This window comes from Budorcas taxicolor, chromosome 2 (genome assembly GCF_023091745.1).
Source record: "Budorcas taxicolor isolate Tak-1 chromosome 2, Takin1.1, whole genome shotgun sequence".
NCBI lineage: Eukaryota > Metazoa > Chordata > Mammalia > Artiodactyla > Bovidae > Budorcas > Budorcas taxicolor.
Genome location: NC_068911.1, coordinates 17,587,665 through 17,610,858, shown reverse-complemented (window position 1 = coordinate 17,610,858; position 23,194 = coordinate 17,587,665). Strand labels below are relative to the sequence as shown.

General features: G+C 51.1%; 1 protein-coding gene across 1 annotated transcript in view; it reads left to right on the top strand.

Annotated features, from left to right (window-relative positions):
• KATNIP (katanin interacting protein) overlaps positions 1-23,194 on the top strand; it is a 177,381-nt gene that overhangs the window by 139,098 nt on the left and 15,089 nt on the right. Inside the window, exons 15-18 of the mRNA XM_052635696.1 lie at positions 7,235-7,960; positions 8,988-9,193; positions 11,844-11,922; positions 20,189-20,366. Of these exons, the coding sequence (XP_052491656.1) occupies positions 7,235-7,960; positions 8,988-9,193; positions 11,844-11,922; positions 20,189-20,366 (1,189 nt within the window). The remainder of the gene's footprint in view (positions 1-7,234; positions 7,961-8,987; positions 9,194-11,843; positions 11,923-20,188; positions 20,367-23,194) is intronic.

The window sequence follows — 23,194 nt, the reverse complement described above, 5'->3', positions numbered from 1 at the left end:
ACAGATAACCAACAAGTACATGGAAAGATGCTCAGTATCACTAATTGTCAGGGAACTGCAAATCAAAACCACAAGGAGATACCTCCTCATACCTGTTAGGATGACCACTATCAACAAGACAAGAGAACTAATGTTGGAGAGGATGTGGAGAAAAGGGAATTCTTGTACACTGTTGGTGAGATTGTAAATTTGTATAACCACTATGGCAAACAGTATGGAGATTCCTTAAAATATTAAGAATAGACTGCTATATGACCCAGCTATGCCACTTCTGGGTACTTATCTGAAGAGCATGAAAACACTAATTTGAGAAGCTATACACACCCCCATGTTCATTGCAACATTATTTACAAGAGACAAGATAGGAAAAAAAACCTGAGTGTCTGTTGATGAATGAATAAAGCTGTGATATGGTACATATATACATGGAGTAATATATGTACAATGTAATGTACATGAGTGGACCTTGAGGGTATTATGCTAAGTGAAATAAGTCAGACAGAGAAAGACAAATACTGATGTCTTCACTCATATGTAGACTCTAATAAACAGAATAAAATAAAAACAAATTCACAGATATGGAAAGCAGACTAGTGGTTACCAGAGTGGAAGGTGACTGCAGTGTGGGTGAGATGGACGAAAGTGAAAGTGAAAGTTAAGTCACTCAGTTGTGTCCGACTCTTTGCGACCCCGTGGACTGTAGCCCATCAGGCTTCTCTGTTCATGGGATTCTCCAGGCAAGAATACTGGAGTGGGTTGCCATTTCCTTCTCCAGGGGATCTTCCTGACCCAGGGATTGAACCCAGGTCTCCTTCATTGCAGGCAGATGCTTTAACCTCTGAGCCACGAGATGGATGAAGGAGGTCAATTTTATGGTAATGGATGGGAGCTAGATTTATGGTGGTGATCACTTTTTTGTGTATACAGATATTGAACCACTATGCTACACACCTGAAAGTTATATGATTATAAAAAGAAAAGAAAATGTGAGGTTTAAGTCATTTTCCCCAGATCACACAATCAATAAGGGCTGGAGCAGGATTTAAGGCCAGGCAGCCCCGCTGGCTTCCGCAGTGTCTCAGCAGTAAAGAACCTGCCTGCAATGCAAGAGACGCCGGACACTCGAGTTCAGTCCCTGCGTCAGGAAGATTCCCTGGAGGAGGGCATGGCAACCCACTCCAGTATTCTCGGTGGAAAAATTCCATGGACCAGAGGAGCCTGGCGGGCTACAGTCCATGGGGCAGAGTCAGACATGACTGAAGCGACTGAACATCACGCACAGCCCGGCTCCAACATCCACGCTTCATGCTACTACCCTTCAGCGCCCTGCTTGCCCTGCTGTCATCAGCCACCTGCCCCCAGAAGACTTAGGCAATTCCAAGCTTTACTGGTAAACAGACCTGGAGAACCGCTGGGAGTTATGAGGTGATGGGCATTTTTCTAACTTGTCCACGATCAGAAGACTTTGTCTCACTTTAATTTCCTTCCAGGCATTTCACTGCTTAGCTCAACACACATTAAGAACTGAGCTCTTGAGATTTCATGCTTGTTAAGCTGGTCGTGCTAAAAAGGAGAGTTGCTTAGAAATTTTAAATTACTCATTACATAGAGCCAAATCCCACAGCCATGCCCTTCAGGAAAGGTTCGGGTCGAGCCCTCCAACAGTGCTTGTAGAATGAAGGGCTGCCCAAGTTCCTCCCTGGGGCTGGAATCCTTCTGTCATCATAAGACAGAGCCTGGAAATCCTTTTGTCCAACAAAGTATCTCATTGTAAGGATATCTGCATTTTGGAAATGTCTTTATCGGGGCTCAGTTAGCTACAGATGAATGAAATCTCATCAGTCCGGTTTGAGCAGTAACGAGGTGTTATTTGAGAAGCCTCTGGCCCTGCAAAGACAGGAAGCATCACATGGGATTGAAAGGAGGAGCCAGAAAGCCAGGAGGCACCAAGGATGCTTCTCCTAAACCCTCCAGGGCTGCTGGGCCCTCCCTCTGCTGCTCTGCAGGTCCATTTTCCCTCACTGTTCCTCCTGAGATCAGTTTTCTCAACTCTGTGCAAATAGCAGGAAGTGGCCTTGCAGTCTCTCTCTCTGACATGAGTGAAGTGAAGTGAAATTTGCTCAGTCATGTCCAATTTGCAACCCCATGGATTATACAGTCCATGGAATTCTCCAGGCCAGAATACAGGAATGGGTAGCCTTTCCCTTCTTCTGGGGATCTTCTCAACCCAGGGATCGAACCCAGGTCTCCCGCATTGCAGGTGGATTCTTTACCAGCTGAGCCGAAAGGAAACCCCAATTCCAAAGACTCACGGCAGAAGCTGATTGGTTGGCTTAGGTCAGATGTCCACTTCTTGTCCTATCAGCTATGGCTATCCACCTAGAATAAATGTGGCTCTGTTGCATCTCACTATGTGCTTTTGCACTTCCCCTTTTAGTAGCAATTAGTGCCTACCTCAGGGTTTCCCTAGTGGCTCAGCTGGTAAAGAATCCACCTGCAATGTGGGAGACCTGGGTTTGATCCCTGCGTTGGGAAGACCCCCTGGAGAAGGGAAAGGCTACCCATGCCAATATTCTTGCCGGGAAAATCCCTTGGACAGAGGACACTGGAGGGCTACGCTCCATGCAGTCGCAGAGTCGGACATGACTGAGCAACTAACACTTCATAGTGGTTTTTATAAAGTGAAGTTCAGAACTTTGCCGTTCATATTAATCTCCACCAAGGAATAGTTTTGAACCTTCAGTCCCGTCATCTCATATTGCTCCCTCCCAAACCGTGTTGACTGCAGATGAAAGCAATAGCTTTCTGTTGTCCATTCAGATCTGTGGGGAGGAATGTTGACGGACAGGACAAAGCACTGATCCCAGCAGTTGCCTGACTCCCAAGGTTAACAAGTCGCCTGTCCTACTGCAAACAGAGGGAAACTTGGCCTCAGCCTGCTGTCACATCTGAGAGGTCCAGGGCAAAGCCTGCACCTCTCCACTTTTGAAACCCAGAGCGTGCCTCTCTAGGGGAGAGTGGGTCAGAAAGCAGACACGGGATGAAAGCCAAGTCCTGCCTTTCTCGCACACCCCAGCAGAGAAAGGCACGCTGAGTCCCTGACACACATGACTTTCGGTGCTTTCTCCTTCCGTGCCCTTGAAGACCAGCCCGGCCCATTCATTTCAGTCAGTGGAAATCAAATCACAATAAACTGAGGTGGTGACGATCCATATGGAAGTTCCTTGTGCCAGATGTTAAGCCTCACGCTTGGAGGCAAGGATGGGAGGGACTCCTGGGGTCTTGTTAATGACAGATGAGAAGTGGAGGGTGGTGAAGAGGTGCAGGACTGACAGGTGGAGGGGGGAGTCCCTCGGCCTCCAGCCCTGAGCACAGCGGGGAACGTGATAGTGGTGCCAAGCCCCCGTCCCTTTACTGAGATACACTTAGGAGCATGTCCAGGCACCAGTTCTGTGCCAGGCCCTGGGATGCAGCAGGGGAGAGAGCAGAGAAGGCCTGTCCCAGAAGGAGGGTGTCTAGAAGAGCCAGTGTAGTGGGTCTCTGGGGCAAGAGCGTTCCTGGCAGAAGGGTGCCGTGAGGGCAAAGTCTCTGAGGCCAGGAGAGACTTGTATGGGTGGAAGGAAAGGCTGGCATGGTTGGAGTGGGATGCTCATGGAGAAAAGGGTGGGAGGTGAGGCTGGAGAAGTCAGCTGAGGTTGGGGGTTGGGGGGTCACACTCAGGGCCCTGGGGGCACAGTGAGGAGTTAGATTTTCTTTATTCTCAGTATTATAGTGAAAAGTGTTAGTTGCTCACTCATGTCCAACTCTTTGAGACCCCATGGACTGTAGCCCACCAGGCTCCTCTGTCCATGGAATTCTCCAGGCAAGAATAGTAAAGTGGGTTGCCTTTCCCTTCTCCAGGGGATCTTCCTGACCCAGGGATTGAAACCAGGTCTCCCACTTTGCAGGCAGATTCTTTACCATCTGAATCACTGGCATAGTAGGGATAATGCCAATTAGAGGATTTGGTCAACTCCACTTTAGATATCTAGAGGTGGAAGTGACAGAGTTGACATGTCTGGATGTTCCAAGGGATTGTGGGAATTAGAACATGGTACCCCAGGGAGAGAGGCCAAAACCTGGCTTATGACAGTGAGCGGGGCTTGCACGGGAGCCAGGAGCTGGATAAAGACAGTGCTGGGGGAGGACAGAGAGAGGCCAGAACCTAGCTTATGACAGTGAGTGGGGCTTGCACGGGAGCCAGGAGCTGGATGAAGGGAGTGTTTGGGGAGGACAGAGAGAGGCCAGAACCTGGCTTATGACAGTGAGCGGGGCTTGCACAGGAGCCAGGAGCTGGATGAAGGGAGTGTTGGGAGAGGACAGGAGGGGCTTGAGGCGTTCTGGTGCAGCCAGAGTTAGAGCACCAGGAGGAGCGGAGGGTACTGTGGCACAGAGAGAGGCGCAGTTGGCAGGGGAGGGCGGAGAACCAGGAAGAGATGTCTCCTGAGCAGGTGGAGGGGCACCTACCTTGACTGGGACATCAAACAGGGACAGAGGACCGAGAAAGATTGTGTGCTTGGAGTCATTGTGTACTTGGATAAAGTTGCTTCAGTGGAGGGGTGGTGGGAATTCTAAGACTCTTATGGATGCAAGGGACAGAAATCCACCAGGGGTTTGGCTTCAGGCATGGCTGGATCCAGGGGATCATATAAGTGTCATCAGGACTCTGTAGCTCTCAGTTCATATCCACCCACTTCATTCTCAGCCACGTTCTCCCCTCCCCACAACGTAGCCAGTGGCCACTCCATCCCTCTATCCGACCAGCTCAGAGTGCATGCGTGCGTGCTAAGTCGCTTCAGTCACGTGCGACGCTTTGCGACCCCATGGACTGTAGTCCACCAGGCTCCTCCATGGCATTCTCTGAGCAAGAATACTGGAGTGGGTTGCCATGCCCTCTTCCAGGAGACCTTCGTGACCCAGGGAGGGAACCTGGGTCTCTTATGTCTCCTACATTGGCAGGCCCATTCTTTACCACTAGTACTTCCTAGGAAGCAGCACCAACTTAAAGAGAGCCTTCCCCTTCCGCATAGTTCCTTTCATGAGCCCAGCTTGGAAAGGTGCTGTCAGCATTCACCTAAACTGCATGGCCTAAAAGTACAGGGCACCCAAAGAAAAGTCAGGATTTTTGTACCGACGAGGAGAAGTGGAGCTTGAGGTTGCAAAAAGCAACAGCTCTGCACAGAGGAGCCGGGTTACAGGGGGTAAAGCGAGGGTTGGGGTCACAAGGATGCAGTGTCTGCAATGAAAGGAGGGAGAAAATAGGACGACAGTTGGAGGGAGCCACAAGATCAGGTCAGCTTCCTTTTTCTTTCAGGTAGGAGAGATGTATGCGTGTCTGCAGGCAGAGAGAGGGGAGATGCCAGTGGGGAAGGAGTGATTGAAGATTCTAGAGAGAGGAGATAATTGATGGAGTCAGGCCCCCTAGGAGACAGGCAGAAAATGGAGTACAGGGCACAGGATGAGATGAAAGGAGAGAAAACAGAATGCCAGGGTCGTCAGCTGCTGTTTGTCCAGAATGACACCCTTAGGTGTCAGTTAGCCATGGCTTGCTGGATGCACATGCCTGGGCTTTACTGTCCTACAAGGGGGAGGGCACGACCTTCGGAGCCACCCCCTGAGGGCCAGGCCCCTGTTCTCCACATGCTCCGGACATAAACTCAGCTCTTGGAATCAATTTCATCACAAGTAGAAGTAAATTCCTTACCTTGTAGTATACCTGGGTCGTTTGGCTTTTTTAATAGAATTTTGTCCTTGATTATAAAAATAATACACGTAGGGAACTTAGAAGAGAAGGTGTCAAAGAAGAAAGTTCAAGTCTTTCCTATTCCCCAGCCAGGAATGATATTAACACGTTGGGACATGGTGCCCACACGAGAGGCCGCATCTGAAATGGCATATCTGGCTTCCCCTCGCCCCCCTCACGTAACATTCTTTCACAAGCCTTCCACCTGCCATTCGGCAGCCTTTGAAAAACTCCGTTAGGGTCATGTGGCCGTGACAGCCTCCAGATCAGACCCTGGGGTTGCTGACTCAGACGCCGCAGGCAGCCGCATCGCTTTGGGTCGGGTGAGTTTCTGAAGTGGAGATGACTTCCGGCAAAGGTTCTCCCACAACCAGGGAGTGTTCCCTTGATTTGCATAGTCGTTGCATTTTTTAAAAATCCAAAGTATATCGAAAAGATACTTGTCTCTTTGTAAAACAACAATGTTCCAGACTCGGGTGACCACAGACAGTTTTTTTTACCAACCTGAATGGTGCCTGAGACAGGAGACCAGATTCTGTGCCTGGACCATTCCTAGTCGCATCCCTGGCTCCGCCCTTCAAGGGCCAGCGGGCACTGAGACAGCCAAGAGCATCACACCACCCACTGGGGAAGAGTCGGGGGAAGAGAGAGGGAATTTGGGGTCAACAGGTACACACTGCCATCTTTAAAATGGATAACCAACAAGGACCTACTGTATAGCACAATGAACTCTCCTCAAAGTTATATGGCAGCCTGGATGGGAGAGGAGTTTGGGGGAGAATGGATATATGTATATGTATAGCTGAGTCCCTTTGGGGTTCATTTGGAACTATCACAACATTGTAAACTGGCTGTGTTGTTGTTTAATTGCTAAGTTGTATCCAACTCTTTGCGACCCCGTGGACAGTAGCCCACCAGGTTCCTCTGTCCATGGGATTTTCCAGGCAAGCGTACTGGAGTGGTTTGCCATTTCCTTCTCCAGGGGATCTTCCCGACCCAGGGATCAAACCCATGTCTTCTGCATTGCAGGTGGGTTTTTTACCACTGAGCCCATGTTAATTGGCTTATGCGTCCATGCTAAGTCAATTCAGTTGTGTGCGACTCTTATGAACTGTAGCCGCCAGGCTCCTCTGTCCATGGGGATTCTCTAGGCAAGAATACTAGACTGGGTTGCCATGCCCTCCTCCAGGGGGATCTTCCTGACCCAGAGGTCGAACCCTCATCTCATGTCTTCTGCATGGATGGGCAGGTTCTTTACTGCTAGCGCCACCTGGGAATTGGCTATACTCCAATATAAAAAAGTTTTTAAAAAAACACCCACGGTTTCTAGAATATGCCCCTGAGGGTGACCCCCACGCAGCTGAGAGCCACCAGATGAGACAATGTTTAGGGGTCCCCACTGCCTCATGCACCACTAATGGAGTTTCACCCCTCCTGTGTGCTTCCTTCCAGAAGACACCTGGTCCACCCAGATGCCACCACGGCCCCGGTGGCACAGTGAGCAGGAACACACCTTGCACGAATCGTGGGACTCCCTCACGGCCTTCGATCGCTCCCACCGGGGACGCATCTCCAACATGGAATTCCAGGGCGACATCCTGGACGAGTTCCTGCAGCAGCAGAAAAGCAGCCGGCAGAGCGACCAGCCACCCCCCTGGAAGGAGGGGAAGCCGGAGCCCGTGAAAGGGCAGGACCACGGCTCCCCCGAGACAGACGACGGGGGTGACTTCAAAATCCCCGTCCTGCCCTATGGACAGCACCTGGTCATCAACATCAAGTCCACATGGGGGGACAGGCACTACGTTGGCCTCAACGGGATAGAAATATTCAGTTCCAAGGGGGAACCAGTGAGAATCGAGAACATTCAAGCCGACCCCCCGGACATCAATATCTTACCGGCCTACGGGAGAGACCCCCGCGTGGCCAGCAACCTCATCGATGGGGTAAACAGGACACAGGACGACATGCACGTCTGGCTAGCCCCCTTCACGCCGGGCAAGTCCCACTCCATCTCCATGGACTTCATGCAGCCTTGCCAGGTCGCCCTGATCAGGATCTGGAATTACAATAAATCACGGATCCATTCTTTCCGGGGCGTGAAGGACATCACGATGCTGTTAGACGCGCAATGCATCTTTAAGGGAGAAATCGCCAAGGCCTCTGGAACCCTAACGGGAGGTACGATATGGCTGTAAGAGTGTTCTCGAAGCCCCTACCCACTACTCGCTGAAGCTCTGAGGAGAAACTAAACTTAGTGGCTGGCCAGGGACAGATAGGTCCCTCTGCTTTCCTAGACCTGGCCCTCTCCTTGCCTTTTACAGTGGGGTGTGCAAGAGCTGGCCTTACTGAGGTACCAGCCTTGCTCAGCTTCCTAGGGCCTGAGTCTGACAAGGGGATTCCTTCCACAAGTGACTGATGGAGAGAGTGTTCTCGGGAGAATCTGTAGGGCAGGGAAGGGTGTAGGATGTGGAAGGGTAGGAAGAGAAGCTAGGAAGGAAGCTTTTTCAGGGGAAGCCCAGCCTCAGCCTGATCCCAAGGGGAGCTCAGGAGTGTAAATTTCAGGATCTGTCCTGCCTGACAGCAAAGCAGCAAGGCTTTGGAACCCCCAGGCTCCCCTGGTTGGGGACATAACTCCCACACCCTTCCAGGCAAGGCCCCCTGCAAGGACCAGCAAAAGATCTGTGTGGAGCACCAGCAGGATCAGCTTCAGTGCCTCACCGGTGCCTGTGCAACATCCCTTATTTCACGACAGATCACAGTGATCCTCATTAGACTGTGCTAAGGCGCTCAGCTGTGTCCGATTCTTTAGGACCCCCTGGACCATAGCCCGCCAGGCTCCTCTGTCCATGGGATTCTCCAGGCAAGAATACTCGAGTGGGTTGCCATGCCCTTCTCCAGGGAATCTTCCCAAACCAGGGATGGAACCCGGGTTTCCCGCATTGCAGGCAGATTCTTTACTGTCTGAGCCCCCAGGGAAGCTGCCCTCACTAGATTAGGTGCCTTCATTAAATGTGTATGGTTCTTACAATCCGTGAATTCCATTTGCAAAGATGTAAAGAAGAATAAGGCTCAGTTACTCAAATCAAGACCTGTTAGTGGGTTGGGATTTTCCTAGCCCAAAGATTGATGGATTTAGGTTCCCAATCTGCTCCTCGTTGCGACGTGGGATGAGCTGACTCTTCCGTCTTCCCGGTCCCCCTGTCAGCTCCAGAGCACTTTGGCGACACGATCTTATTCACGACCGACGATGATATTCTTGAGGCCATATTCTGCTCCGACGAGACATTTGATCTGGACGTGGAGAGCCTGTGCAGCCTGCAGAGCGAGGAGGCCCTGCAGAGGCCCAGCACGGCCGACGGCCAGGGGGAGGAGAGGCCGCGCACCCAGGCCGGCTCGTGGGCCGATGACCGGGTAGGGCTGGTGGCAAGGGGAGCCGTGTGGGGGGGCAACGGGGAAGGCACCCAGATAGATTTCTGCTCCTGACTCAGAGTAGAGCAGGAGGGATGGAGATGGATGTCCCGTAAGCTGCTGGCGCTCCTGTTTTGACATTTCCCATTTTTCTGCTTCATTTTTTGTGCTGTGTGTCGTATTTCATTCTCTAATTTTTTTTTTTAACCAAAGTGAAGAAAGTATTCAAATTTTAATCAAAGCTGGGGAAATCAGTTCTGTGTCATCTCTGTAATTTAGAGGTTGGCAGTCTCGGGGGAGTTTTTGCTTTGGGTTGCATTTTGATCACTCACTGTTGTTTTTGATGGAAGGGCTGCAAATGCTTTTAATAGGCAGACTTGAGAATTAAAATAATGATGATCCTGGCAGTCACTTCTTGGGCACATATCGTGATCAGTCGTGGAGCACTTGTCTTGGTGTTTAACCCTCCTCACAGCCCTTGGAGTAGAGATGATTAATAACATCCCTATTGAGGAAACCAAGGCTCAGAAAGGCTAAGGGACCTATCCAAGGACACCTCGTGGGGGAGTAACAAGGCTCGAACTTGAATGCAAGACTCTACCAAGTCTGTGCTTTTCTTTTTTCAAATGTTTATTTATTTTGTTTATTTGACCAGACCGGGTCTTAGTTGCTGCATGCGGGACCTAGTTCCCCAACCAGGGATCGAACCTGGGCCCCCTTCATTGGGGGTGCAGAGTCCTAGACACTGGACCACCAGAGAAGTCCCAAGTCTGTGCTTTTAATGGACTAATTATCGAAAATGAAAGATGACCTTCAGGACAAGGGTCAGCCCAAGTCAAAGGCCAGTGGTCACAGTGAAGAGATGCCAGGGTTTCCGGGGATGCTCTTGAGGCCATAGGAGAAAGAGGACATAAAGAGGGTGGGGAGAAGAGTGCAAACAACCAACCAGGAACCAAGGACAAAATGTTCAGCTACAGGAAGGTCACGACCAAGACGGGGCAGTGATACGGCTTGTCAATTGCACCATGTTCACAGGTTGCAACCTGCAGGGGCCTGCAGAGCACTACGTGAGATGGGGAAGGGGCGAGGAAAGACCCTGTCCTCCCCTCACCAGACAAGCTAGCTCATTGCCAGTGATTGTCCTGATTCTTTCACAGAAAGCCAGAAATCTGGATTGTTACGTAAAATCTCCCCAGCAAAAAAAATGTTGGCCACCAATTCATAGTATTTTCAAACCTTCGGCAGGCCACAAAACACGTTTGCAGTCTGGCTTTGCTGTGTGGGCCTCCAGCTGAGAGAGGGTCTCGAAGCCTTTCACTCACCCACCGTTTTCCACATGGTGAAGTCCCTGCTCAGGGACTCTGATCCAATGGAGTCCTGCGAGGGGCAGAGATCACTCTCTCTGCCTAGGCCATTAGGACAGCGAGCTCAGGGAGGTCATGTCAGGGTCACACCCCTAGCAGGGGGCTCGCCTAGGTGTCCAGGTCTGTCCATCCAGCAGGGGGCGTCTTAGGAGGCTCAGGGAGGTCAGGGGATCGGGGAGGCAAGAGAAGGCACGTGGGCTTTAGGGCGGCAGTGTTCCCAGTGGCCCGAGGCTGCTCAGCATCAGAGGACAGCTTCTGGCAGACAGCCTTCCTCTTGTTCCTCCCCATAGCCAGGCAGGGGCCTGAAGGGGCTGGACTGAGGGGTCATTAGGGTGTCATCAGGTACCCAAACACTATCCCCACTAAAACTCTAAGATCCGGACAAGTGGCTCCACCTCTCTTTGCATCTCAGCTTTCCTGTCTAGGTCAGGAAGATCTCCTGGAGAAGGGAATGGCTACCCACTCCAGTATTCTTGCCTGGAGAATCCCATGGACAGACCTGGTGGGCTACAGTCCATAGGGTCACAAAGAGTCAGAAATGACTGAGCAACTAACACTTTCCCATCTGTGAAGAACTATGGGCTCTTCTACCCTGATTTACAGTGCAGAGATCTAATGAGAAAAGTTTCCGATTACACAGAGATCTAGCAGCAGGATGTGGTGGCCCACTCTGTCTATAGACCAGGGGTTCTTTATCTGCCTGCCCATGGGAATCATGGGAAGGTTTACAAAATGCAGATGCAGGGGGACTTCCCTGGCGGTCCCGTGGTTAAGACTCCACACTGAAAACGCAGGAGGCATGAGTTCGATCCCTAGTTGGAGGACTAGGGTCCTGCATGCCATGCAGAGCAGCCAAAAGATGTTTTTTAAGTTGAGGCACAGTCGCCAGGGTTGAGAACCGTTCTGTATGTTTGAATTCTTTCCCCTCCTTCCCTTCATCCCTCCCTCCCGATCTCTCTCTCTCCCCCTCCTTCTTCCAGCTCACTGGATAAACTAGATACAGTCCTTCCCTGGTCCAGAAAATCTGATCGCCTGAGCTGATTAGTGTCCAATACCTCCCCTAACAGTAAGAGCTTCTGGCAAAGATATCAGATGCAGGAGGGTTTCTGGGCCTGTCCGTATTACCAGTCACGGGGCTCCCATCAAGGCAGAAAACAAAACACCGGAAAAGACACCAGGACCTACCTGGGGCACGGGGTGGGCAGCAGTAGCTGGAAGAGTGGCCGGCCAGCTGCGTGGGTATCACTAGAATCACCCCTTCCCTCTGCTTTTCCCCACCCTGTGTGCAGGGCCTGGAGCCAGAGCTGCCCCCCAGTCCCCCTGTCCCTGATGTCACCACGCCAGAGCCGGGCGTCTACCACGGCATCTGTGAGTACCTTCCCCTGGGGCAGTGTCACAGGCAGGAGGACCTTCGGGGGTCGGGGGTGGGGAGGGAGTCATGGCCGCTTGGGACAGGGTTTCCCGGGACAGTGGAGGAGATTGTACCGTGTTCAGAGACACCAGGCCCTGGGACAAGTCAGGGCTGAAACCAGCTGGTGCTGGGCTCATTGGCTCTGGCAGGGCTGCAGCCCTTCAGAGGAGGGGTCCTCCTGGCAGTGTGCCCTCCCAGAGGGCCACACACAGAAGTCTGATGCGTTAGCTGCAGCCCTGACCCCAGAGGGTGCAGTGGGAGCCCGGAGTTATAGAGCAAGAAGACGTAAGAGCCGGAGAGACTTAGGCATCTGTCCGTCCAGGGTTAAAGTTGCCCCTTCAGACTGGACCACAGAGCAGATGCTGGAACAGAGGAAGCTTGCATCCTCCCCTCTCCATCTGGGGTGGGGCATCAGGAGTACTGGCCCAGGTGCCCCCTCTTCTAAAAAGTCAGAAATCTGGATTTTTACGTGAAATCTCCAGGTTTTTAAATGGTGGTGACTAACTTTACAATATTGTAAAAACATCCTGTGAGCCAAACATGTGTGTTTGCCCAGCCAGCTGCTGGCTGGTGGTCTCCGGGCAGATCTCATATGGGTTTCGCTGAGTCTGTTCTCTGTCCTCGGCCCATGTGCCCCTCGGGCCAGGTCCTCTCTGACTCGGCACACGTCCCCCACCTCTGCCTGAGTCCTCGGGGACCCTTGGGCCCCGGTCCCACTGGCTGTGGTCTCTGCCTCCCGTTCTCTGTTCACAGGGCTCTGCCAGCTTGCTCACTGCCACCTCCCCTCCTGCTCTTTCTTACCCCCTGTGCCCGCCGTCCACCTCCAGTTATCTTCTGAGAGGAAGAGATGCACCATGCCATCATCATGCCCCCTCCCCACCATCATCTCCAGAACGGAGCCTTAAGGTGTCAGAGTTTAGCCTCCTCTTTGCTCCGCTCCTCCCCACCCCATCTCCTGAGCCCCCACTCCCCGCCAAGCTTCCATGCAGGCCATGCCCACCTGGTGTGCCCTCGCTCTCCATCTCTGCCCTTTAAAAGGATGTCAAATGCCACTGTCTGGGCCCCCAAGAAGCAGTCTCTGCGATGGAGTTTACTGGGGCATGCTCTTGGGGGAGGGTAGGAAGCAGGGCTGGGCACAGAGAACTGGGCCACGGGGCAATCACACCAGGGCCTCTGCCAGCCTGCAGGGAGCTCAAAGGCCCCTTGAAGTAAGGGGGCTGAGTAAGGGGGTCTTGAGTAAGGGGGCTGGGCCTTTACACGCCTGCGTTAATAGGCCACCTGATGTAGGCTGGAGAGGGGCAACGCCAAGTGTGGTCACGGTCGGGGGTTGTCAACACTCCCCGTCCTAACGTGTCACCCCTGGGGGTGGGAGGTGGGATCTGGGGGGTGTCCCACAGTGCCCACCACACCCCCTTCTTAAGGCCTTGCTGTGACCCGCTCCCATCTCCGTGGTGCCCAGTGAGAATTCAGCTCCCCCTCCCTCATTCCACAAGCACAAATCGCCTCTGAGGAGAGAGGAAGCCTTCCCTTTGAATCCTCGGCCCCTTACTTTCCAGAACTCTCTCTCAATTGCTTTGTGACTTGGGGACAACTGAGTAATTTGAAAGCCAACCCAGTGTAGGCCAGGGCCCAGCTGAGGCTTGGTTTCATCCCCCATCCAGGCCCTGTGCTGGGGCTTTCCCTGGCTTATCTCACTTCCAGCTCTTATTCTCCCCATTTTCCAGATGAAGTTAGGAAACTGAGGCTCCGAGAGATGGAGAGAGCCACCTGGGGTCACACAGCTAGTTAGTTATGAGGTCAAGGACAGGACCGAGTCTGTCTGAATCCACAGTCCAGGTCCTCACCACTCAATAGACTCCAGAGAGGTCTTTGGGAAGAGTCAGCAGCTCACAAAACTGGGAGACAGCCGTCATTTCTGGTTTAGTCTGGGCTCCCCTAGGTTGGTCAGGATTCGGGGTGGGGAGCTGGGGATAAGGGAAATTGAATTCAAACTGAGTTAAGCAAAAAAGGAAATTTCTTAGCTTAGTAGCTAAAAGGGCTTCCCAGTGGCTCAGTGATAAAGAATTTGCCTGCAGTACAGAAGGCGCAGGAGACGATCTGTGGGTCAGGAAGAGCCCCTGGAGAAGGAAATGACAACCCACTCCAGCATTCTTGCCTGAAGAATCGCATGGACCGAGGAGCCTGGCGGGCTGCAGTCCACGGGGTCACAAAGCATCAGCCGTAACTGAGCACACGCTCGTGCATGTAACTAGGAAGGTCAGGGGTTGCTGGTTTTCCACACTGCTGGATCCAGGTGTGCAAATGATGTCATCAAGGCCTGGCGTCTCCTTCCGTCCTTCTGCCCCATCTCTTGGTCTCTAGTCTGTCTCCCATTCAGACCCTGTCCACAGGAGCTCCTTGAAGCTCCACCCTGTAATCCCAGGTCAAAGAGCTTTTGTTTCCCAGTAAGTCCAACAGTCTTCCTGGAATGTCTGCTCACCTGGCTCACGCGCCCATGCTTAACTAATCACTGTGGCTTACCTTGGTGGGAAGGGAAGGAATGGGGTGGAAAACATGGATTGGCCTGGCCTGGCCTGGGTCAGAGGCCCATCTTTAGAGCCAAGAATGGGGAGTCCGCCACCCTGATGGTGCTTCAGAGGAGGCTAGAGTGCCGTAACCAGAAGAAGGAAGGAAGGAAGGCCGGCCAGAAGCATCCAGTGTCCCCTCCATCTGATGACTTCCTCCAAAGATGCTGTCTGTAAATGTTTTTCCTGCTGAACCAGCTTCTGACCTTTCTCAGAAATGTTATTTCAATGCCCTGGGAGTTTTGCCCTGGAGTAGAGCTCCCAGACCTTTTTGCTACAAGAAAAGTGTAATTTCTCTGTGTCGCTACTCAGCAGGATGGCAGAAGAACCTGCTGCCCAAGGACCCTCTGCCCACTCTGAGACCTGTGATTTCCAAAGCTGCCTGCTCTGAACCTTTGCCTTTTTCCTCCCTGTATCCCAAATCCTAAATGTGCTCTCCTAGCCTGTGCAAATGACGAGTGCTTTGATAAAGTGACCCAGGGGAGATGCGTTGTGGCTGGTAAATATGGCCAATCCTATTAATGTTTTGAAAGGAGATATATGACTTGCTAATTTGCAGATGACACTAATTTTAGAAGTTTTGCAAATATCAGCAGTGATGAATAGGAAAGGAGCTGAGAGAGTTGAAACATGGGAGAGAAATAACAAAATTAATTTCCATTTATATAAATACTAATTGATACACCAGAGGAACATGAATATGGAACATGGATATTAGCTCAAAGAGGAGAGTAATCGCTTTCACAGCAGCCTTAGATTAGATGGTATATGAGTGCATCTCAGAGCTGACTCATCGGAAAAGACCCTGATTCAGGAGGAGAAGGGGGCGGCAGAGGATGAGATGGTTAGAGAGCATCACTGACTCAATGGGCATGAATCTGAGCAAACGCCGGGAGAAGGACAGGGGAGCCTCATGGAGTTGCAGAGTCGGGTACGACTTAGCAATGGAACAACAACAGTGCCTCTTGCCAGGCAAACAAAGTAGGGGCAGCTTGGGAGAATCCGGGGTGCTGCCTCTTGTTTCGAGAGGGAGGTGGCCTTTCTCCCTCACAGGGATCCCCCTGATCTAGGTCGGCTCCCTCCTGCCCTCCAGGCCTTCTCCATCTCAGGAATGTGGTGCCCGCAGCCGCTCTGCCCCTTGGGTCAGGAACACTTTCTCTTTCCTTCAATTCCGTCCAGGCCATTGAGAGTCCTGGTACTGCTGTCTCCCAGTCTGTGCACTTTGCCCCGTTTTCACTACTACCCACCTTGTCCCGGCCACAGGGATCACAACAGCGTCCTCCCTGGCCTCGTTATGGAGTCCAGCCCTAGTGCACTTTCCAAGACGCTGGTCATATTGTGGCACCTCTGCTCCCAGATCTATGCCTCCCTAGCTCCCCACTGAAGAGAAGAAAATCCAGACCTCCTGACATGGTCTAGCCCCGCACCTGCCCTTCTGATCTCACTTTCCTCCACCTTCTCCCTCAGTCACTTAGTTCCAACCACAAATCAAATGTGTTTCCATCCTAGCGCCTTTACTGTTTCTGTCCTCTCAGCCTAGAAAGTCCTTCCAGAAATGCTACAGGATGGTGGCCTCCTTCTCATCACCCAGGTCTCAGCTTAAATGTCACCTCCTCCAAGAAGTCCTCTGTGACTACCCCCCCCACCCATGCCTAGTCACTCCCTATCCCAGCCCTTTCACTTTTTTTCATGGTATTCATCGCTCTGTGGAACTATCCGATTGTTGTTGTTGTTGTTGTTATGTGTTCATTGTCTGTCTTCACTGCAATGGAAGCTCCTAGAGAGACTTTGCTGTGTATTGGTATTTACCCCTGAATCTCCAGTGCCAAGAACAGGGCTTGGTTCTGTTGCTGTACAGACACCATGGACTGCAGCATGCCAGGCTTCCCTGTCCATCACCAACTCTGGGAGCTTGCTCAAACTCATGTCCATCGAGTCGGTGATGCCAGCCAACCATCTCATCCTCTGTCCATCCCCTTCTCCTCCTGCCTTCAATCCTTCCCAGCATCGGGGTCTTTTCCAAGGAGTCAGTTTTTCGCATCAGGTGGCCAGAGTATTGGAGCTTCAGATTCAGTATCCGTCCTTCCAATGAATATTCATGAGAACCCCATGAACAGTATGCAAAGCACTTGTTACATTAGTGGCAATAAATATTTGTTTACCATTGGCTGTGATTTTGGTGAAACTCAAATGATTGTATTTTGATTCATTTACCTATAGGTATCTACTAAACATGTACTCTTCAATCAATCAATCATTTTTTTTTTTAAAGCCTTAACTGACCATCTGTTTTCAAGTACTGTTCTAGGATCTGGGAATAAAACAGTGAACACTGTCAACAGAGTTCCTGCCCTCAGGGAGCTTCCATCTAAGTGGGAAAGACTGATGAAAATAAATAAGCAAAATAATAAGCAAATCAATGAAAATAAATAAGCAAATCAATGTAGAACATCTTGTTGGATGACAGAAAATAAAGCAGAATAAGAGGTTTGAGAGAGATGCGGGAGGGTGCTATTTGAGCTCAGGTGGTTAGGCAGGGCCTCTCTGAGGAGTTGACAATTGAACGATGAATGTTCATTGGAAGGACTGATGCTGAAGCTAAAGCTCCAGTACTTTGGCCGCCTGATTCGAAGAGCCGACTGATGGAAAAAGACCCCAATGCTGGGAAAGATGGAGGGCAGGAGGAGAAGTGGGCAACAGAGGATGAAATGGTTGGATGGCATCACCGACTCAATGGACATGAGTTTGAGCAAACTCCAGGAGATAGTGAAAGACAGGGAAACCTTGCATGCTGCAGTTCATGGGGTCACAAAGAGTCGGACATGACTTAGCAACTGAACAACAACAACAAAGGGTTTTAAGAGTGATGGGGGAGGGTGCTATTTGAGCTCAGGTGATTAGGCAGGGCCCCTGGGCTTCCCTGGTGGCTCAGATGGTAGAGAATCTGCCTCCACTGCAGGAGACCCAGACTCCATCCCTGGGTCAGGAGGACCCCCTGGAGAAGGTAATGGCTATGCGCTCTAGTATTCTTGCCTGGAGAATTCCATGAAGAGAGGAAACTGGCAGGCTACAGTCCTGTGATGTCACAAAGAGTCGGATGCAACTAACACTTTCTCTTTCTCTGAGGAGTTAATTGAACATCGACTCACCATGAAAAGGAATGTATCAGTTAGCTTCTGCTGCTAAACAAACCAGCCCCCAATTTAGTGACCTAACATAATCGCCATTAATCGTGATTCATCATAATTCAATAGCTTGGTTGGGCGTTTCTTCACATCTGAGCGTAGCTGGCCTCTGTGGGGCCTGCTCTTGCATCTGGTCAGCTGGCAGAGGCACTGGCAGCTGAACAACCTAGGATGGCGTCAGCTGCACAGCCAGCAACTGGGAGGCTAGCCGGGCTCTTTCCCGTGGCAGGACTCTCAAGTGTAAAGGGATGGGCCAGAGCCCCCGGCACACGCACTTCACAGCCTCTGCTGGTTTCACTCACTTCTGCTTCTGTTCCATTGACCGAAGCAAATCACATTGCCCAGAACTCAGAGAGTGGAGAAATAGACTCCACTTCTGTATGAGAGAAGCAGCAGGATCACGTGACACAGAGGCAAGGATGCAGAGGGAGGGATTTGTGGCTGTATTGCAGGCCCTGATGCTGTGAGAGGCTGTGATACATCCAGAACCACTCTGGTCACCCATCCGTTTCATCTGCCCCCAAGATGCTCAGAGCTACCTTGGCATCATGAAGAGCAGAGGGATCTGAGGCCGAGTTATGAAGCATATGTTGGAAATGACAGAGGAAGCCATGTTCCAAGGTGGTTTTCTGCTTTGGCCTCACTTCCTGGCCACACAAATATCTTCAACCTCCCTGAGCTTCTGCCTCCTCATATGCGCTGAAGTGCGTGGGATGCCATGAATCCAGGCTTCCTTCTTCCAGTGCTACCATGCTGGCGTTCTGTAACAGTTGCAACAAGTGTGACTCTTTGGAACACAGCCACCCAGAAGAGCTCTAAAGTAGGCCCCCAATTCTCCAAGGGTAGAAGAGATCACTGGACTTGGTCCTGCTGATGGGAGACCAATAAGGGAAGAGAAGTTCCAGCCAGATATCAGACAGAGATTCATTTGCTTTGAGCTTCCTGGGCAAATGAATGACTCACCTGGGAAGTTTTGCCTTGAGACCACAGAAATTCACTCCTAAATGCTCCCTGATGATCCAATGGTTAAGAATCCACCCTGCAATGCAGGAGACTCAGGTTTAATCCCGCATGCCATGGAACAGCTAAGCCCACAGGCCACAGCTAGAGTTTGTGCACTACAATGAAAGATCCCACATGATGCAGTGAAGATCCTGCATGCTCCAACCAAGACCCGACGCAGCCAAATAGATAAATACATTTTTTTAAGAAATGCTCCATGATGGAGCAGGGGTGGAACAAGGGCAAAAGAATGGGGGTGTCACTTTGGATCACTTCCTTTCCCTTGAATCCATGTGAATCCCTGTGATAGTGGCCAGTTTGCATAAAGTGTCCATTTCCAACCTTGTGGCTTACTGGTGCAGCCACCTCCGTGTAGTTAGTTATTTAATTTTTCCATCTGTCCTGGGCTCCTTCTATGTGGCAGGTACTGTGCCTGGCTCTGGGGGCACTATGATCTAACAAAACTGATGGGATTTCTGCCCTCAAGGAGCTCACCATCTGACAGGGCAGATGGAAATTTACCAAACAGTCCCAAGCTCACCATGGTGACCAGGGCATGGAAGGGGACATTCACAGTGGCATGGCAGGCTGAGAATGGAGGCTTGGTGTGGTCAGAGAAGTTGGGAGGGCTTCCCCGAGAAAGCAAGCTGGGATCTGAGGGATGGGCACCAGTTAGCTAGGCTGTGTGAGTTCAGGAGTGAGGAAACAGCATGTGCAAAGGCCCTGTGGTGAGAGAGAGCATTGTGAATGTGAGGGACGGAAAGACCGTCTGGGTGGCCCCAGGGGTCCTGGGCCCAAGATGAGATTAAAAAAGCAGACGGAATCCAGATGGCAGGGGTGCTGGTTGAGCAGCATGGGAAACCATGCTAGGGTGCTAATCACGGGGTGGGCAACGTGACTGATGAGTGGAGAAAGGACCTACGGCTGTGTGCAGGGCTAAACCACACAGGTCCATTCATCCTGCAGACATTTCTTGAGTATCAACAGTGGCCCAGGCCCAAGGGCTACTGAGAAGAAAGCAGAGCCTACCCTGAAGGCCCTTTCATTCAAGTCTGAGTTTTCCAGCTGGTAGAATACAGAGTCTGAAATCAGTCCTCTTGCCACCTCTGTCCTGGGTTGTCTTTGTTCAGTCGCTCAGTCATGTCCAGTGCTTTGCGACTCCACGGGCTGCAGCACTCCAGGCTTCCCTGTCCCTCACTATCTCCCGGAGTTGATTCAAACTCATGTCCATGAGTCAGTGATGCCATCCAGCCATCTCATCCTCTATCGTTCCCTTCTCCTCTCACTTTCAATCTTTCCCAGCATCAGGGTCTTCTCCAGTGAGTCAGCTCTTCACATCAGGTGGCCAAAGTATTGGAGCTTCAGCTTCAGCATCTGTCCTTTCAGTGAATATTCAGAGTTGATTTCCTTTAGGATTGGGTACCTCCTGCAGAATCTCTGGCGCTCACCGGACACTTCTCTTCCTGCTGCAGGCCTGCAACTGAATTTCACCACCTCCTGGGGTGACCTGCACTACCTGGGGCTCACCGGCCTGGAGGTGGTGGGCCAGGATGGCCAGGCACTGCCCATCAACCCGCACCAGATCTCTGCCTCCCCCAGAGACTTAAATGACCTCCCTGAGTACACGGACGACTCCCGGACCCTGGACAAGTGAGTGTCTGTAAGAAGCACAAGGCTCATGACAGCAGGGGCTCGGGGACCTGATGTGCTTCGTAAATTTCAGACTTAACCATCAACTGGCATCCCCTGGCGTCCCCATTCCACCTTCTTCCGGCCACCCCAAGGTCTGGCATCTGCCCATTTTATAGTCAAGGGAAACTGAGGCCCGGGAAAGGGCCACACAGCTGGAAGAGGTAGACAGGATTGGAAGCCAGGCTCTCCCACTTCCAGACCCAGCTGTGCTTTGTGTTTCCTCCATGGTGTTGTGTTTCCTCCATGATGCTGGAAGCCCCTGGTGGCTCCGACAGTAAAGAGTCTGCCCGCAGTGCAGGAGGGGCAGGAGATGTGGGTTCGGTCCCTCAGCTGGGAAGATCCCCTGGAGAGGGGGTGGCTGCCCACTCTAGTATTCTTGCCTGGAAAATCCCATGGGCAGAGGCACCTGGTGGGCTACAGTCCGTGGAGTCACAAAGAGTGTTTGTGACTTTCACTTTACACTTCCATGGTGCTTAGCATGGGGCTTCAAACACAGTAACTGCTTGCTAAGCCTTTGGCTCTGTGTTTAGGCCTGAGGAACCCAACCTCTCGGGGGCTGAAAACTTTCCCCTCCCTGAGGCTGGAGATGATGGCTGAAGCTGCACTTTCCTCTGCATTTGTCCAATTTTATAAGCCCAGGTTGAGTCAAGTCAGTAAGAGGACAAGCCTGGACACAGCATTGATCCACAGTGTTCAGGCACCCCTGAACCAGGACAGCTGTCAGGCTTGGGCCCTGCCTGCAGGTGTGAACAAGAAGAGTCTAGGGGAGCCAGAGGGATGAGAATTCACATCCTGTCTCTGCCCCTTGCCAGCTAGTTTCTTAACTTCTCTAGTAATAATAATCATAATAATAACTGAAATTATAATTGCCATTTTTGGAGCACTTATTAAATGCCAGACCCTGGGCTGTGCTAAGCAGGTTATAGATATTAATTCATTTAAATCTCAAACAGCCCTAAGAGGCCCCTACTCTACAGATGGAGAAACAGAGGTACCTCAAAGGTCACCCACATTAGCTGAGTGGCAGAGTCATGATTTGAACACAAGCACGTGGAAGACCAACACCCATGCATTTAACCACAAAGTTATACTGTCTTCCCCTGCCTCAGTTTCCTTATCAGTAGAATGGGACAGTAATCTGGCTACTGGGCAGAAAGGGGGTTGCCACGTCACAGCTGCACCCACTGCCTGGCCCCGAGTGTGTGGGATCAGTGGTGGCCTCCTGCCTGCCTTCCTCCAAGGTGCTCCTTAGCCGTGGCCGTCACGGCTGCTGCGTTGCCCGATCAGGGGCCATCTTGGTGAGTCACACTCTCACAAACTTAGACTGGGAGCCTGTGGTCCCTGCTGCCAATTGTAAAAGCGGTCTGCTCATAGCTGGCCTGGCCTCGCTTGTTCATCCACACCCACCCAGTTCCTTCCCCTCTGCCCAGACTATGTTGCAGCGAATCCCAGGTCTGGAAGTATTTCATCTCTGGGTATGTCAGTATGTATCGCTGAACAGTAAGGACTTAAACCTGATCCAGGTATCATTATTCTACCTAAATGATTAACAGTCTTCCTTTAAATTTGAAGAAGGAAATGGCAACCCACTCCCGCATTCTTGTCTAGAGAATCCCACGGACAGAGGAGGCTGGCGGGGTCACAAAGAGTTGGACATGACTGAGTAACTGAGCACTCTTTTAAATTACTAGATCTCTAGCATATTTCTATTTCCCTCACCATCTTTTTTCCCCCTTTTATAACGATTTGTTCCTTGAACTGACATCTAGATATGATCTATACATTGTGATTGCTTACTATGTCTCTTAAAATTTTTTTTTTTGCAATTCCCTGGCAGTCCAGTGGTTAGGAGTCTGTGTTTCCACTGCTGGGGGCCTGGGTTTGATCCCTAGTTGATAGGAAACTAAAATCCTGCAAGCTGAGTGCCATAGGTAAAAAACAACTTTTTATTTTTAAAATTTATTTCAAAATTTTACTGACATATAGTTGATCTACAGTATTGTGTTAGTTTCTGGTATATGGCAAAGTGATCCAGATGTGTATACATACATATGTAAATAGACACATACGCATATGTGCTGCGCTGTGCTAAGTCACTTCTTGTCTGACTGCATGACTATGGACTGTAGCCCACCGGGCTCCTCTGTCCATGGGATTTTCCAGGCAAGAATACTGGAGTGGGTTGCCAGGCCCTCCTCCAGGGGATCATCCTGACCCAGGGATCACACTCACGTCTTTTAAGTCTCCTGCATTGGCAGGCAGACTGTTTACCACTAGCGCCACCTGGGATGCCTGTATAAGCATATACACATATGCATATATACACACATGTATGTATATACATAGATGCATATGTATGCTGCTGCTGCTAAGTTGCTTCAGTCGTGTCCGACTCTGTGCAACCCCATAGACGGCAGCCCACCAGGCTCCTCTGTCCATGGGATTTTCCAGGCCAGAGTACCTGAGTGGGTTGCCATTGCCTTCTCCATGCATATGTTTTTATATATGTAAATTTATGCATATGTGGGCTTCCTTGGTGGCTGACATGATAAAGAATCTGCCTGCAATGCAGGAGACCTGAGTTTGATCCCGGGTTGGGAAGATCCCCTGGAGAAGGGAATGGCTGCCCACTCCAGTATTCTTGCCTAGAGAATTCCAAGGACAGAGGGGTCTGGTGGGCTATAGTCCATGGGGTCGCAAAGGGTCAGACACAACTGAACAACTGAAACACACATATGCATGTATATGTGTATAATATATATATATGTGTGTATATTCATATTCTG